The sequence below is a fragment of the Charadrius vociferus genome, unplaced genomic scaffold (genome assembly GCF_000708025.1).
Source record: "Charadrius vociferus isolate BGI_N301 unplaced genomic scaffold, ASM70802v2 scaffold27, whole genome shotgun sequence".
Classification (NCBI taxonomy): domain Eukaryota; kingdom Metazoa; phylum Chordata; class Aves; order Charadriiformes; family Charadriidae; genus Charadrius; species Charadrius vociferus.
This window is the reverse complement of record NW_009649173.1, coordinates 105,651-121,917: the sequence shown is the minus strand read 5'-3', so window position 1 is coordinate 121,917 and position 16,267 is coordinate 105,651. Positions and strand designations below refer to the sequence as shown.

Genomic DNA, 16,267 nt, shown 5'->3' with positions numbered 1-16,267 from the left:
CGCGCGGTCCTCGGCCACCTGCCCGCCCCGTCGCAGCAGCAGGAAGGACGGCTTCGCCGGCGGGGAGCTGTTGGCTGCCTCCTTCCTCTTCTTGCCCACACGCTTGAAGCGGACCATCAGGTTGGAGGTGGACTTGAGTACCGCCTTGTTCTTCTTCTTCTTTTTCCTCTTGGTGCTGTGCTTCTGTAGCCCCCAGAAGAAGCGGGATGTGTTCTTGAACTGCCCCTTCTTGGGCCGCCGCAGCCCCAGCTTCTTGAAGCCCAGGAAGAGCTTGGAGGTACTGCGGAGGCTCCGCTTCACCCGGGCCTTCGGTGCCGCTGCTGCCTCCTCCTCCTCAGCTGGGGCAGGCTCCACGGATTCTTTGGGCTGGCGCTTGGCCTCCGCGCCCTTGGCCCCTTTCTTCTTCTTGGCATTGTCAGCTGCCAGCCCCATCACTAGCTTGGAGGTGCCCTTCAGGTTCTTCTTGGCCGGTGCAGCATCACTCTCACCCTCTTCCTCCTCTGGCTCCAGCTGCACCTTCTTTCCCCGGCCCGGCTTCTTCGCCACCACCACCCCCTTGAGCATTCCCTTCTTCCCCTTCCCCTTCTTGGGCTCCTCCACAGCCTCCACCTCCACCTCCTCCTCATCCTTCTCTTTCTCCTTCTCCTCCTCCACCACCTCCGTCTCCTCGCTCTCCTCTGCCTTCAGCAGCTCCGTGTCCGAGGTCTCCTCCGACTCGCTGGGCGCATCCTTCTTGCCCTTCTTGCCATCCTTCCCTTTCCCTTTGCCCCCCTTCCCTTTGGCCTCTGCATCCTTTTTGGGCTCCCCCTTCTTGCCGACCATCCTGGCGGTGGTGAGTGCTCATGCTCTGGCCCCGGCGGGGCCCTGGGAGATGATGCCCCACGCCGGCACAAGGCGGCTCCCGGCACACCGTCCGGCTCCCAAACCCACAGCCTGCCCTGGAGGGGTATTTACCTGTACCTGGTTTCGGCAAGGCACGTGCCTGTGCGTGGCTCCCTTGGCCGCCGGTGGCCCCCTGCTTGGCATGGCGCTGGGGCGGTGGGACGGCAGCCCCGGTGCAGCCCGGCGGGAGCTGCCTCCTGCCTCCCGCGGCACCCCGCGAGTTAGGCAGCACGGTGCTGGCGGCTCAGCTCCGGCTGTAACCCAACCGCCGGGGCTCGCAGCGGCATGAATAATGTAAGGGATGCGCCACTCCAGCCATGAGACTTTTCCGAAGGAGCAGAAAAGGGCCCCCGCGGTGGGTGCAGGAGAGCGCCTGGACCCCCTGGCAGGGAGCATCCCCTGGCGGGGCGCTGCAGGGGACAGCACAGAGTACCATCACCACCCCAAAACTGGACCCTGCCACCTCCCCACACCTCAGACCTCCCCGGGGAATCAGCCTCTTCCTCCGGCCAGCACGGAGGAGGATGCAGCACAGGGATCCATTTGACCCCGCAAAGCCAAACGGCGGCACCGAAAGAGAGGAGACAATTTTGCAGGTCCTAAGGCACGCGCCGCCCCGGCACCGGGATCACAGCGAAGGGGAGCACTGCGGAGGAGGAACCCAACACCAGCCCAAATCCCACAGCCCTGCTGGAAAGCAGAGAGGAGCGAGGAGCCCACGGGGGGACCCCCCACGCTGTGCCACGTACGTTGCGGGCGCATGCAGGGTGCTATGCATGCCCACATGCAGCTGGCGAGGGGGTTTGCGTGTGCCACACGTGTGCCCCGCGGCAGCGCCGGAGGTGTTTGCGCACGCACGTGCCCAGACGCGGGGTGACCACATCAAATGTTAATGCCAGGGCTGGATCCCTGCGACTGCGGGTTCATGAAAGTTTAAGCAGCGGCGGTGGGAAACTTGCTGTCCTGCACCATCTCCTGCCGACAGCAGCGGGATCTGTCCGTGCAGGGGCAGCACCTACTCCACCCCTTCGCAGGGTGCATTTGGGGAGACCCAGAGGAGGAGCAGCATCAGCATCCAGCTGTGCAGCAGCTGGGGGAACTCAAGAACCAGGAGCAGTCGCTGGACTGAACCCATTACCCGCCCCCTTCCTGGACCAGGAGACCCCCACGGGTGGCACCTCACAGCTCTGTCTTCTCCCCAGCCCGGTCCCTGCCTGCCACATTGGCAGTGGAAAGGGTGTCAGCTGTGACCTGATGGCTTTGGCGGCCCCCCTGCACTAATTTCTGGGCTGGAGACACCCTGGTGGAGTCTGCACAGAGGGAGGTTGCCCTGGAGCTGCAGGGAGAACAGAGGGACAGGGCAGGAGGGGAGGAACCCAGCAGGTACCAGGAGAGGGTCTATGGGGTGACACAAACACAGGATCAGTAGGAAAGAGCGTCAGCAGAGACCAACCCACGGGGAGCATCACCTCTCAGGACCCCCGCCATGGCGCTGGCATGGTCCACACACACATCTGCCATTGCCACCGTGCCGTATGGGGCTGACGGAGCCTGCCCTGCGCACACCACCGCACCATCCCTCCTCCTGGTACACGGAGCGACACCTCGGCACTACGACGTGACACGGAACCACCATGGACACAGCTCCTTCCTCGGCTGCTGACGGACAGTGAGGGGATACCTGGCTGGCAAGAAGCTGCTGCAGGTTCCCACCTCCATCCCACTCCCCTCGGTGGTCCCTACCTGTCCCCACCACCCTCGGCTGAGCCGGGCAGGGCAGAGGAGGGACCAGTGGTGCTGGCAGGGCTCCCCATGCCGTTGCCACGGCTGTGCCCGTGGTGCCTGCCCACGATAAGGGCTCTCCAAGAGGAGACACGGAGGAAGGGAGAGCAAGAGAGAGCGGGCAGCCTGACCTCAGCCCAGCTGGCTTCACCCCACACAGGAGGCTGCCTTCCACAGTCCCAGCCCCATACTGGACACCCTCCCACCTCCTTCACCCATGGGCACAGTGTTCACCACCCGCCTTTGGCACAGCAGAGCCGGGGAAGGGATGTTTGTGGCCAGGCACAGCGGGATGGTGAGAGATGCTGGGGGTCGGAGGGGGAACCCACGGCCATGAACCCCAAACCGTGGGGCACCGACACTTGGCGGCTGTTTCCAGGGTGTCTGGGCATGGCCGCATCCAGCAGCGGGACAGGAGAGGGACCCTGGGTGAAAAACCTAGTGGCGATGGGGACCAGGGCTCTGGGAGAAGATGCCCAGAGCGTCCTCTGACCCCACCACCCCTGAACGGCTCCAGCCACATGGCTGAGCCAGAGAAAGCCACCTCGCTTTCAGGGCAGCGCCTGTCCCACCACCGCAGCCCAGGGCTGGGTGCAGAAAGAGGAGGGAGGCTTTGGCCACCGAAGTTCTGCTTTGCCCGCCCCAGCCCGGCACGACGCGCGGCCGCCCAGGACTGTACCTTTGGAGCACCGGCATCGGCAGGGCAGAGCTCCCGGGGCAGCAGCTCCGCCGTCTCCAGGCAGGTCGCCCCGGGTCTGCTTACAGCCTGTTTCCAGTTACAGCAGGGCCCCGTGCCACGCCAGTCCCACCACACCATGCCGCACCAGCCCCACCACACCTCGGCCCCATGGAGCCAGCCCAGCTGGCCATGCACCTCCCAGCCAGGGCATCTCTCATCACATCTTCTTCCCTGTCATCAGTTCTGTATCGTTGTGCATCCACTTTTAAACACCCATGCGGAGGTGGGGCAGCCCTGCCACATCTCCCGTTGCTCCAGCTAAGAGCCCCAGGGATGCCGGGAGCACCCCAGGCTGGACCCTTCCAGCAATGAGGGATATGAGAGCAGCAGGGTCCTCCAAGCCCCGGGGGGGGGTGTCTCTCCTTGCCATTCCATCACACCCCTCAACTGGCGGCTGATTTTTACCCCCTCCAGTTCTCTCCCCCAAACTGAGGACGGGGGAGCATCTCCCGGGGGATGTACACCACGTCCCTGCCTGCCGGCTGCCACGCAACACCAAGAGCTGCCCGTGAGGGAGGTGTTATCGGGAGGAGAGAGGCTGGAGCAGATGCTGGAAGCAGATACCAGCTGGGTGCGAGGTGTCCTGGGTTTAGCGCTGGCATGGACCCAGGAACGCCGGCTGGCGACCTCGGAGCCAGGTCACAGCCCAGTGCCATGGTCTTGGTCCCGGAGCTCAGCCCAGGAGCCCCACAGAGCTCAGCTGCGGGGCCAGGCAGCTTTCCTGGGGTAAAACAGCCCCGAGGTAAAAGGAATTTGGGGAAGGAGTGGTAGGAGACACAGGGCAGAGGCTCCTGGGGAAGAAGGGGGTGTTTAGGGGAGGAAGGTCGGCTCTGGAGGGCAGCAGGAACACTGGGACTGCAGGGAAGGTGGGAGGCAGAAGGTGAGATAAGGGGGGCTAAAGGCAGCGAGCAGACAGGCAGGGACAACCAGAGAGGACGTGACACCACATGCCCTTACCCAGAGGAGCTGAGCCCCACACCACAGCATTTGCAGAAGGACCAACACAGCACACAAAGGTCCCTCCCTGGTCCTTCCCATTGTGGCCTCCACGACCCCAAGGGACGTGCCACCCGGCTCGGGGACACACAGCCACTCACCTGGGGTAGCCTAGCTCGCCTGCATGGCACCGGGCCACCTCGGTGCTGTCCCGAAGCCCCCGGCTCTGCCGGCGTCGTGCTCTTGGTCTTGCTCTCCACCAGGGACCGTCACTCCCCCGGCAGCCGCAGGACCATATTTGCTGCACGGCAGCTGCAGGCTGCTGCTATCCAATGCATATTTGATGACTGCTATTATTCTCATCTCTACTCATGAGCGGAGGGATGGGAGCTAATCTTCCCTCTGCGGAGCTGGGGAGCGCCAGGGAGGGAGAGGCTGGAGGGGTGAGGGGGCAGCCAGATCTGGTCCTCGTCCCTTCCTCCCCCGGTGACATGGCTGGACAGTCCCGCAGCCCCTTCCCTCCCGGGGCGTAGATCTGCACCACCTCTCAGTCTCGCAGACCCCAGATGTGAACAGCCGGTAAATGGCCCTGACGCATTCCTCTCCCCAAGGCAAGTTTAGCAGAAGAAATCACAGGGACGTGGTGGTGGACACACCCCCCCTCCATCATCACCCCTCTCCAAAGTAGAGCTGGGACCAACTGGCTGCCCACAGAGAAGGGATCCAGACACCCATCACCCCAACAAATACTGGCCTGCCCTTTCCTCCTCGGGACAAGCAGCGCATTTCCACCCGCCTTCACAAAGCATCTGGGATCAGCAGGGCAAAGAGCCCCAGAGCTCCATCCTCCCCTCCTCCAGCACTGGGTTCCTGCATCACACCAAACTGGGGACCATTTTCCCGCGGCTCTCCCAAACCCAGGGGCAGCGAGAGCATCCCGCGCTGCACCGCCTGAGCTGGGAAAAGCTCTGCTCCTTTCTCCTCCGCGCAGACACGTCCCTGCCGTAATGCGGTTGGTATTTATTATGCTGATTCCTCAGAAAGCGAGGGCTTAACTGCAAATTACAATCAATAGCCCCAATCCCCAAGGGGCAGGTTCATCATTTAGCAGGCGCAACCAGAGGAATTCAAAACTATTTGCCAGCCATAAATCCTCCTCGCCGCAGCCTCCCCAGCCAGCCCCGCACAATGCGCGATGCCTGGTTGGGGTGACCCTTGTCAGCGTTTGAAACAATTAAGCTGTCACTGTGGATCGTGACTCTTATATACAGCCCTGAGCAGCGCTTTAAGATGTCAGCGTGATGGGCTGAGGGAAGCTGGCTGAGGCGAGCCCGCCGCGGTAACTGTCTCTCATTGAATTAAATGAATGTATTTGGAGTCAGAGTCTCTTTTTATTACTTTGCAAACGATTCCTGACTAAATTAAATTATAAAAGGAGTGTTCAGCCAATCAAACCTGCTTGATTGCCTGGAACAGGCATTTTAAACAGAGCACGCCTCGGGCCATCGCTGTTTCCAGGACTAGATGGAGGGCGGCTGATGGACTGTAGCGAAGCCGATCCACCCCGCTTCACACCTGGAGCGCCGCTCAGCAGCGATGCACGGCTGCGCTCCGCCAGCACGGCACAGGGACAGGGCAGGATGGGTGCAGCCCTCCGGGAGCCAGGTACGGCGCTAATGAAGCCAGAGGCGGCTGAGAGAGCAGAGGAATGGCGGGGGGCTGCAGCGCAGAAGAGCAGCCCCCCAGCCAGCCTTGCTGCAGGGCGGGGGTTCTCTGAGCATCGTCCAGCCGAGCCTTCCCTCGTACAGCCGAGAAAACGCGGCGTGCTGCTTTTCGAGGGGGGCAAACCCACAGCTCCGACTTGCAACCGCCCCCCGTCCTCCCACACAGAAGAAAGCATTTCTCCAAAAACACTCAGCAAGGAAGCTCGGAACACATCTCCCTTCGTTAGCTCCTCCACGGAGCTAAGGGAGCTCCTCCATGTTAGCTCCACGGAGCTAGCGAGGGCTCTGGCCAATTCCATAAACCTCAGGAAGCTCCAGTACGATACTAGTGCTGCAGTAGATTTTCCCCCAACCTTAGGACCTTGCTTTCTCAGGATTTGGAGAGATCTTCAGGCAAAGCCGCTCCTGCACCGAACTGCAATGTTTGCAGCTTATTACGTTAGCGCAGAACAATTAGGGAAGCCGTCTGGAAGAATGAACACTGCAATTAAACGCATGCATTATCAGATACAGCTATAAACTTGCTTGCAAAAAAAAGAGCTACTCCCACTAGGAAAAAAGAAGTTAGCTTCTTCTGGCTTAACTATTTTTACTTCATCCCCATTCCTAATTTAGTGATGTATCAGTTCATTTTGAACAGGATAAAACGCCCAATTTCCTACATGAAGAGTAAGGCTAATTAGACAGAGGGTTTTTTAATGATGGCACGCTAGACTAGTGATCTTGAAACCCGCGCACACCGAGAGGTAGGCACTAACCGACCAAGGACATGCTTTCGCAGGCAATACCGTGCGTTTCAGCCTCAGGTCAGCATCCCCAACTCCACACACTACCTGCCCTAAGGACAAAGCCCCGTCAGCAGTTCTGGCTGCCCGTTGGCGTGCCGGGGCTTGGCAGGCTCCCGGGTTTGGAGCGAAAAGTCAGAAACTCAAGGGACGAAACGAAACCAAAAAGAATTCTTTGCGCGGGCAGCTCTGCCTGTGCAACCTTCACGGGAAATTTAAAGGGCAAGTTAATGCGCTGGAACGGCATCCCACCCAATTCACACAGAGAAGCGCCTGCTTTCTCCAGCCAGCTCCGGCATAACGCGGCTAATTTGGAGCTCATTCTCCGCTAGCTGTCACTGCGGTCGGGATTTGCTCTGCACTCCAGCTGTGAACAAAGCCAGGGACAGGAAAGGGAACTTACAGAGTTCAAAGTCACCTTCTTAGCTTGGGTATGGTGTATAATATCTATTTATCTCCCATCACACCTCGTCAAGTCCCCTCCAGCCTCAGAGCCCTCTTACAGCAGCTTCACAATCTATTCCCCCCCTCTACAACTTCCCGCAACAGCATCCAGGATTCCTCAGGTGGCCAAAGGCAAAAAATAAGTTAGAAAACACACCAAACTGTCTACCCACTGCAGGCAGACACCTACAGTTCACATGAAATAGCAACTTTTATTTTCTCAAATAAAATAATCCTTCCATTTCTGCTCGATCAGTTTGTGAGGGGTGGGGAGGAGCACAAAGGAGAGGGAAGGAGCCCTGCTCAGACAAGTTTGCGATCAGACCTGTCCTCACAGTTAAGAATCCACATCAGACCGAACCCTTTTTCAATGAAAGAAAATAAAAGCTATCGGCAACTCTTGATCCCAGAAGGAAAGAGCTGTTCTCTATCAGGCACTCTGAATTGTTTAGCATCAGGATTCAATGAAAAAGCATGATTAGAAAAATCCCAGTTTTCTGATGAAAAATATCCAGACAAGCAACAACATTTAACAGGGCTGGGGTAAAACCCGTGGCATGGGATGGTACTTTGAGCTCAAAGAGCTGATACAGGAATTGAGGGGCATCGAGAAGCAGATCCCCAGGAATACTCTTGGGGACTAACAAGCAGGACAAGAGCAAAGGAGGAAACTCCCAAGACAGCTCCTCAGACGAGTGATATGCGAGAAGTGAATCTTCGCTGCAGACTATGGCTCTTTGATCGTACCCTGCTGCAGTTTGGCCAGGTTAATCATTCGTTAACAAGGTTTCATTTCTCATCTCTCTCAGTACCAGTTGGACTGGGATGTCCTACAAACCCTACTGCAGAGCTAAGGGGAGGCACAGAGGGCCACGTTTTAATGTTAATTGAGGTGGGACCATTATAAATCCACCAGGGGTTGTCTCAGACGCAGAGACTGAAGCCTCCAACGGTGAAAGCTGCAGAGACAAAGTGTCCAATAAGCAGCGGAGGGAGAACTTTGTTTCTGTTTCAGATCAATGCTTAAATTAAGTGAATGGATAAGTAGCAAAGCATCAGCAATGTTCTCTCAGCCCCGGCTTCCCCATCCCAAAGCACAGGGCCAGATTTGTTCACACAAACCCATAAACTTCCCTCCAGTTAAGCAAGCCACTGGCAGGTTAACACAGATCCATGAGCAAACCCTACTAGGGGCAGGACACTGCTGTCTGTGGGAACTGTGTCCTAGAACTGGCTCCTTTTTTATTTTTAAGAAACATTACATCGCCTGAAATGCTGCAAGATGGAAACCCATCTTCCCCATCCCCACCTGCAAGTACAGTAGCCTCAGTTTTTGCCTTTCTCCAAGAGAAGGAGCTTCACAGAAGCTTTCTTGGCTGTAGAACACGTCTCCCTTTTTCTTTTTTTTTTTTTTTCTTTTTTTTTGTGTTTAGTTTTGCTTTTATGTGGTCAGTTCCAATTCTAGTGATTAAAGACAAGGCCAGGCACCAGCAAAGAGGGTTACTTCTTTACGATCTGGATGACATCTTCATGCTCCATCATATGGGTCAAGCCCACTCTTTGCGGGCTGTATTTTGTGCTTGTCCCCTTCAAAGCAAAAGGGAGAGAAGGGTTAGGAGAAGACCAGTCAGAGACACCTGATGACAGTGATTTCATTTGCTGTTAAACACTTACCCACACCAAGGCATACTTGAACTGGCTGGCTAATGATCTGTGAATTCGATGGCACTGCAAGACAGACAGACAGCATGTGAGGCAGTGCAATGACACTACTTTGCAAACAACTTGCTCACTATCCAGGAACGAGAAGCAACTCAGGTCTGTGTCAGAAATTACAATAGCGACTTTAGAAGCCAGTAAACAGCACTTGAAAGAATACAGAACAGACAAAGAGGAATCACCAGTCCACAGAAAGCCCCTTTCCACTGCTTCCATGTGCTTCTTCACTGGACTGTATTAAGTAATCTATTTTTAACCTTTCATAGCAGCTAGGAAAGAAACCTGAGGCAGGTGGAATCAGTAAAGGTAACAAAAGGAGAAGCCCAACTAAACACCGACATATCCCAAGCTTTACGAAGCACAAATCACAGCAGGCTCCAAGAGGAATCTGCGTTCTACAGACAAGGAAACGTAAAAGATACAGAGAAATTACCACATGCTCCACAGAGGCCCCTTTCCGTAGAATAATGGCATCTGTAAAGTCTGGTCTCTCTGTGGAGAAGCAGGAGAGAAGTGGGGGAAAGTATTGGATTTCCATCAAGTGTTTTCTAACATGCTAACATCATTTCACATTGCTTTGTGTTTACTACTCCCAAATTCCTCCTCCCATTACACTTGCCAGCTCCCAGACAGAACAGGTATCTGGGTACTTGACACCACCATCAGTTCATACTTGACTTAGGACAAACAAAACCACCCAAGTCAAAACACACCTGCTCAAGTAAAACCAAACCACACTGCAATTTTCTGTAAAATCCCCAAGACTTTATATCTTAACAAGCTCACAGAAAGTTCCTTAATCTTGTCACACACCCACCCAAGTTCAGAGTCACAGCTGTTCACAAACAAACAGGAACAAGTTACAGATGTGCCTTCCGCACTGGGAGAAGCTGCAAGCGAATTATAAAGCAAAAGGAGGATCAAAGGCACTCCCGAGCCTCAGAAGCCTGGCATGGGAAATCGCCAAACCTCTGAGAGCGGGAAGAGGAGACCTCTTCTGGGTAGCGATGGGCTGAGGAGTGCATCACAGAGTGTGCACAATAAGGAAGTTTGCCAACTTTGTTTCCTTATATCACCACGCAAAGCCTTATGAAAATTCAGCTCTTCTAGTGCAGAGAGAAGAGGAGGGCTGTGGTGGGATACACACATGGCTGGATCAGGTGGAACAGAAAGCACTTCCCAGGAGCTGAAAGCTGGTTAGGGAAAGCATAATTGCAGCATTTCAAACCACAAGAGATCACTGACAGCTGAGCGTCCAAGCCCTGCTGGCAGCCTGTCTGCCTTTGATGAGCAGCAGCTCTTTGTGCCTTTCAAAACTTCTGTTCAGCTAATGGTCACTTACGTCCTCGTTTCTTGGTGTAGATGCAGGTAAGTGCCAGGTATTCCCAGAGCTTCTCCAGCAAGTAGTCCAGGTTCAGTTTCATGCCACAGCTGCAAAACACCAGGAACATCTATGTGTTTACTGCTGTTGTGATTTAGAGATCCAGAAGGACAAGGTCAAACATCTTATTGAAGTGCTAGGGAACAAGGGGAAGAGTCTTTAATGAGGCCAGCAAAGGAAAAACAGACGGTGAAATAAATACAGCTCTCAAAAGGGCAAGAAGCTTTGAAGCAGCAGAGTCCCAATCAGATATATCAGCACTTCTAAGGAAAGAAGCTAGCCTGGCTTACTCTGGCCCGCAGACAGCGTGGAGAAGCCAAGCACCCTGTCTCTCCAGGGGAAGGGAGCCTGGAAAAAGCTGCACAGCAGCTCTGCTTCTCATGCTGGCAGCTGCAGGCAGGCCTGGGAGAAGCCCCTTCTTGGGAGAAGCCCCTTCTTGGGAGAAGCCCCTTCTTGGGAGAAGCTGGAGAAAGGGGTATGAAAAGAACCACCACACCACCCAGGCCGGTACATCAGGCAGCGCGACAGGTTCCTACCTGATTACAACACTGTGGGGTCTCCGAGCAAGACGATCCACTTCCTCCATAGATATCTGGTCAATCTTGTTATAAACCTAAGTCAAAGGAAAAACAACACACCCTTTAGGAACTTATTTTAGCAACACTGCAAGGAAATTAAGACATGTACGTGTAGGTACAACAAGGTAGTTCTAGCATCTGAAACAGAAACTCAGATCCTGTCAGCCACAGGGCAGGCCAAGCCTCTTAGTAAAATAAACTGTCAAAATTCAGAAGGCTAAATGTAAGTTTGGGCATTTTAAAAAGTCTCCCTTTGGGATGACTTGCAACACGTTCTCCAGCATCTTGAATTTCACTACAGACCCAGTCACTATCAAATAGAGCTATTAAGTGACCTCTGGCACAAAGGACCAGTACCAAAAAAACAAGCACAGAGTTTACAGCACAGGAATCGACAGCTCCGCGCTGTAGGAGCAAACCCCGTGCCACCAGGACACGCAGCTCGTCCTGCTCCACAGCAGCCAGCCACAAGAGGGCACAGGGAACACACACAGAGCACAGCCGCACAAGTAAAGCTTATAAAAAGCTCCCTGTTGAGCTGTGCTTTCCACCTCTTAAACCCCAAATCACTACTGCTTTAGGAACCAGGAAGACCCAGAGTTTCCTTCAGCAAAGAATGGAGCTGCCTGGTGTGGCAGAAGGCAGCCTGTTTCTGAGATACTCACGTAGAGGCACGGCATGTAGACCCTGTTGCCTACAATCACGTCAATGAACTCATCAGGGGAACAATCCTCTCTGAAGAGGACCTCAGCATTGAAGATTTCTGAGGTGAACATCGTCAAGGCCCAAATCCCAACACATCTACACATTGCTGTGAGCCAACGTGCTGAGCTTGCTTGTGAAAGCCTATTCTCAACCCAGAAAGCACCAAAGACACAGCAAGGCTGTCCCACAGTAGGTACCACTTAATTCATGAGCTGCTGATGGCTTAAGGGTCTCCCGTTTTAGGAAAGGATACTATATTCATGGAGGATGAGCTGCACCAACTTCTCAGAGCACTGAGTCAACGTCACAGTTGAGTTGAAGGAGATACCTCCACCCTTCTTCGGCTGCAGGGAGGCAATAAGGCAACATAAGAACGGTCTGCAAAATCCATGACCCCCCCTACAGTCTGTCCAACACGAGGAACAGCACACAGCGAACTCGGCTTTGAGTAGGCAGCCAGACATAAGCTGTGCTTGCAGCAGCCCAGGAAACCTCACCTTGAAGTAGATATTTGGTTTGCTTTTGTTCAGCCGTATCCCTACAGATTCCAGTTCTTTCTCCAGCAGGGCCCTGCAAGGACACTGCACATTACCTGTGAGACCGAGCGCAGTCAGGTCACACACATACCTTTCCTTTTTGGCTATCATATTGATACAACCTTGCCATAAACTTTCACTACAATCTAGAAACCACAGCTAATGCAGGACAGAGTCTGTGCTGGAAATCTAGATTGACATCCCTGTCTCTGAACAGCCATCCTGTAGGAATGATCCTTCAGCTGAGAAGCCCAAGTGGAGATCTGTAGCGAGCTCTGTAAATGGTGCTCCCACTTAGGTAGCGTGCTTCTAGCGGAGCACAACCTCCATCTCGCACTACACGGCTTAAATACTGTTGGTTTGTAATATACTGGTTCCCCAACAAGCGCAGGACACGCAGGGAGCTGGCATGTCTTCCAGGCATGGGGAAGCCCTGGACCTGGCCCACCACCCCACAGCTCCACATGCCCAGAAGCACACACTTACCTCTGTACTTCACCCTTCGTGGCATCCAGCATCATAATAACGACGTCTGCTGTCCTGGCCACAGCTATCACCTGCCGACCTCTGCCCTTCCCTGAGAAGAGAGGAGATGGCCATACATCAGCAAGAGAAACCATCTGTGAGCTCTGCGACAGATGGGGACTCCTGCCCTGCACAGCTGCTTGGAAGCAAGGAAAAAGAACCTGCAGTGCTGTACTGGCTGTAGTCATCTTCTGGGGGCGCCCTGAGCGAGCGTATCTGGTCCATCCACACCGTCTTTTGTCCAGCACAAGCCCTAACATACTCTTCGCTGCTCCTCCTCCACCACAGGTTACATGAACTAGTGTTTGTGTGTAAAGCGATCTGACTACAGCTGGATGGGTGGAAATGACACCTCTGCCAGCAGGACAGAGATCCCCAGACACGTGCAATGGCAGCAGCTCCGGGCAGCAGGGACAGCTTACCCAGAACAGTGATGTGGACCTATGGCGCCTGTGCAGAGAGGTTACATACACCTTCTGGTGAAAAAGAGACCTTAGTAATCAGGCCATGATCCTCCAACACAGGAGAAAAAAAAAAAGAAAGAAAAAAAACCAAAAAAGACCATTAGGAGGTTTTCCAAAGTTTCCTAAGGCATCTTCTGACACAACCAGCCAATCTGGACAATGAAGCAGCAGAGGGACAAAGCCAACACCTCTTCCCAGAATCAGGAGTTATGCGAGGACTGGCAGGAACTCAGGAAATTAGTCAAAAGAGGTTACTGTTTAACTGCAGTTTCCCCCCCTCGCCTCTCTAGCATCTTTCTTTAGATTTCTTCTGTACCAGAAAACAGATGAGCAAGATAACACTCACGCAAGAAGGTGAGAAGTGACTGGCTTGCTTTGGTTCCCACCTCCAGAAAAGCATCTTTCTGCTACATATAGAACCTTACGTGGGCTCAGGGATAAGAATCGTGCCTCACATAAGATCAAGGACTCTAAAATTTGGAAAGCCAACATGGGAACTATTGGCCCAGGAAACCTGCTAACGTTTGACACACCCAGGTATGCTACTGAGGGCAAATCCCTACTTCACATGAACAGAGATCAGCCAACCTTGTGCTGCTCCTTCGATGATTCCAGGCAGATCCAGCAGCTGAATATTGGCTCCTTTATACTGAAAAGGAAACAGAAGGATGGAAAGCTGAAAGCCTTGTGCCGGGCACCTGAGCTGCCTCAAAAGCCCCAAGCCCGTGCTGGGGTCCAGAGCCTGCAGAGAGTGGAAATGAATGAAACTGACTGAGCAGGACGGCTTTGCACAAAGCTGATGGCTCTGTTTTGTTGAGGGAACCTCCAGAGTGTTTCCTCTGAAGCTGTGTTCAACATTCAACACCACATAATGTGTAAGTTAGGTCCCGACCTCCTGAAGCATCACATGATTGCAGTTCGACAAAGCACCAGGAAAACAGCACAGTACAAGGGTAGCGTTATCCTGAGTTGGTGAAATGGAAAGGAAAGAAAAAAAACAAACCCACAAACTTACTTTCTTGGTCTAATGAGAAAGCACTGTAACGTACAGGTGCCACCAGCTCTTACTGAGATGGATCAGAACTATTCAGACGTGTTGCAGGTCTTACAATGCCAGGAAATAACAGGAGACTTTCATTCATCAGATCTGCAGGGGCATTAGCTTTCAAGCTATTGTTGCAGTGAAGTCCTCAATAACGGCTTTAACAAGTGACTGCAGCTCACGGCTGCATTTGGATGCGTTACAATATTTGTGTTCATTTTAACACCAATACGGTTACTTTCATTATTTAACTCCGCTTTCAATTCTGACCCAAATTTTCTCATTACTCTTGGACACTTTTCAGTTTGATGCCCTTTATCATTTGCTTTACTGATGGATGCTTAGGCCACCGCTAATAAAACTCCTCAAGGACAGGAGTAGTTGTATTTTCTTTCCAAATTGATCACAGTACAGATTGCCTCTTTTAAAGCTTCATTAAAAACAAATCTGTCAAGGTTTCCAGCCATCTGGTCAATGGCGCCAACAGCGGTTATAAAAAATTCAGTTGAGAATTGTCGTAGTGCTCTGGTCAGTCAAACGGCAGCATGTGAAACCCCACTCAGGCAGTCAATCCTGAAGAGTTATGTAGCCGAGGGAAGTGCTAAATCAGCACTGCAGGTTGCAGAAGACCTCATGCCACAAGCACTTACAACCTCCTAAAGTTTAAAGCAGAAGTCGGCAGAGACCTTTGGATATCACTGCTTCTTAGTGCTAGCACAAGTGTAACTGGTGTAAACCACACATTTACACGTCTGCGTTTCTTACCACTACTAAGCCAAAGGGAGGAAAATCCTACTTACTTCTATGACTCCTGGGATACACGTCAGGGTTGTGAACTCGTAAGACGCAGCTTCGCTGGCAGTTGAGGTCATTAAACTCAAAAACGTTGACTGAAATGCAAGAGATCAGCATCGTTATAGTTACACAAATAGAAGCACTGGTAAATCTTCAGCAAAACAAGCAACACCAAAGTGCTCCTCGGCTTTTAGAAGTCGCATTGTGGCTGTTCTGGGCACAGGGACTGAAGCTGTGATGGGACAGCCAGCGCTTTCGCTGAACAAAGGTAAATCCTGTGCTCTCACCTATATTGTCAGCAGGTCTCGCCCAGCCACAGCACAAGTTTCAGGCTGTTACCACAGGGCAGCACACACAAGATGAAGGAGTGTTTCCCCTAGCTCTAACTTTTAGCTCTCAGCATATAGTCACTTTCGGTTCACTCATGGCAAGAAGGTGAAAGACAAAGAGAAGATGGATATCTGCTTTACAGCCACTGCTAACCACAAACCTGGAAACACACATGCCGCGTGGTTAACGTAGACACTCACTGACCTTACCCACAGAAGGAAAACCGATCAGTGCCACCCGGGCATCTCCAGATTTCATCACATCAAAGCCTTCCCCTTTAGCGGCCGAGGATTTGGAGGGTTCTAGCAACTGAGCTCTGTATTTTGCAAGCTTTGCCTTCAGCAGGCCGAGGTGGTACTCAGTGGCTGGAATAACACAAACGCAACAACTCATTGGCAGAAAGTTGCTGATAATTCACTTCTAGAAATAAGAACCTTCCTAAAAAGAAACACTACAGATCTCAGTCAACGTCTTAACCCCTGCCACACACATGAGCTACCCCCCACATGCCATTCTGTAACCTTTTGAAATACTGGGCATTGAGAGCAAACCTTCTGGTATCCTGCACAGAAAGTCGGGCTCCAGGGAAAATAAGCAGCCAAGAAATTCCCGAGAAAAAGGTGCAAGCCACAGGGAGAGCAAGTGCAGGAATGGACGGGTGAAAGGAGACAGTTAAGATCACAGATTTGCCCACCCCCGGGCAAAGGCCCTCCTTACAGCCACTCACATCCAGCACTGCAAAAACGCAACATTATTTCCACCACCACCCCCCAGCCCTGGCTCTTGTCAATTTTTGAAGACACGTTTAACTCGGAGCTCACATGTGTGATGGTACTTTATTGACTTACTCTTGGCAAACCATTTGAATTTACACCTGATAAAGAAAATAAAGGGGGGGGG

General features: G+C 53.2%; 2 protein-coding genes across 2 annotated transcripts in view; both read right to left on the bottom strand.

Moving 5' to 3' along the window:
• The window catches only part of LOC104289588 (unconventional myosin-XV-like), a 4,512-nt gene extending 3,690 nt beyond the window's left edge, over positions 1 to 822 (bottom strand). Inside the window, exons 1-2 of the mRNA XM_009888545.1 lie at positions 658 to 822; positions 19 to 591 (exon numbers count right to left, since the gene is read on the bottom strand). Of these exons, the coding sequence (XP_009886847.1) occupies positions 19 to 591; positions 658 to 822 (738 nt within the window). The remainder of the gene's footprint in view (positions 1 to 18; positions 592 to 657) is intronic.
• Positions 823 to 8,715: 7,893 nt separating this feature from the next.
• Positions 8,716 to 16,267, bottom strand: part of DRG2 (developmentally regulated GTP binding protein 2) — a 9,671-nt gene continuing 2,119 nt past the window's right edge. Inside the window, exons 2-13 of the mRNA XM_009888544.1 lie at positions 15,572 to 15,732; positions 15,043 to 15,132; positions 13,789 to 13,849; positions 12,698 to 12,788; positions 12,173 to 12,245; positions 11,929 to 12,019; positions 11,636 to 11,733; positions 10,929 to 11,005; positions 10,354 to 10,442; positions 9,445 to 9,503; positions 8,967 to 9,020; positions 8,716 to 8,879 (exon numbers count right to left, since the gene is read on the bottom strand). Coding sequence (XP_009886846.1) covers positions 8,793 to 8,879; positions 8,967 to 9,020; positions 9,445 to 9,503; positions 10,354 to 10,442; positions 10,929 to 11,005; positions 11,636 to 11,733; positions 11,929 to 12,019; positions 12,173 to 12,245; positions 12,698 to 12,788; positions 13,789 to 13,849; positions 15,043 to 15,132; positions 15,572 to 15,732 — 1,031 coding nt within the window. The 3' untranslated portion in view covers positions 8,716 to 8,792. The remainder of the gene's footprint in view (positions 8,880 to 8,966; positions 9,021 to 9,444; positions 9,504 to 10,353; positions 10,443 to 10,928; positions 11,006 to 11,635; positions 11,734 to 11,928; positions 12,020 to 12,172; positions 12,246 to 12,697; positions 12,789 to 13,788; positions 13,850 to 15,042; positions 15,133 to 15,571; positions 15,733 to 16,267) is intronic.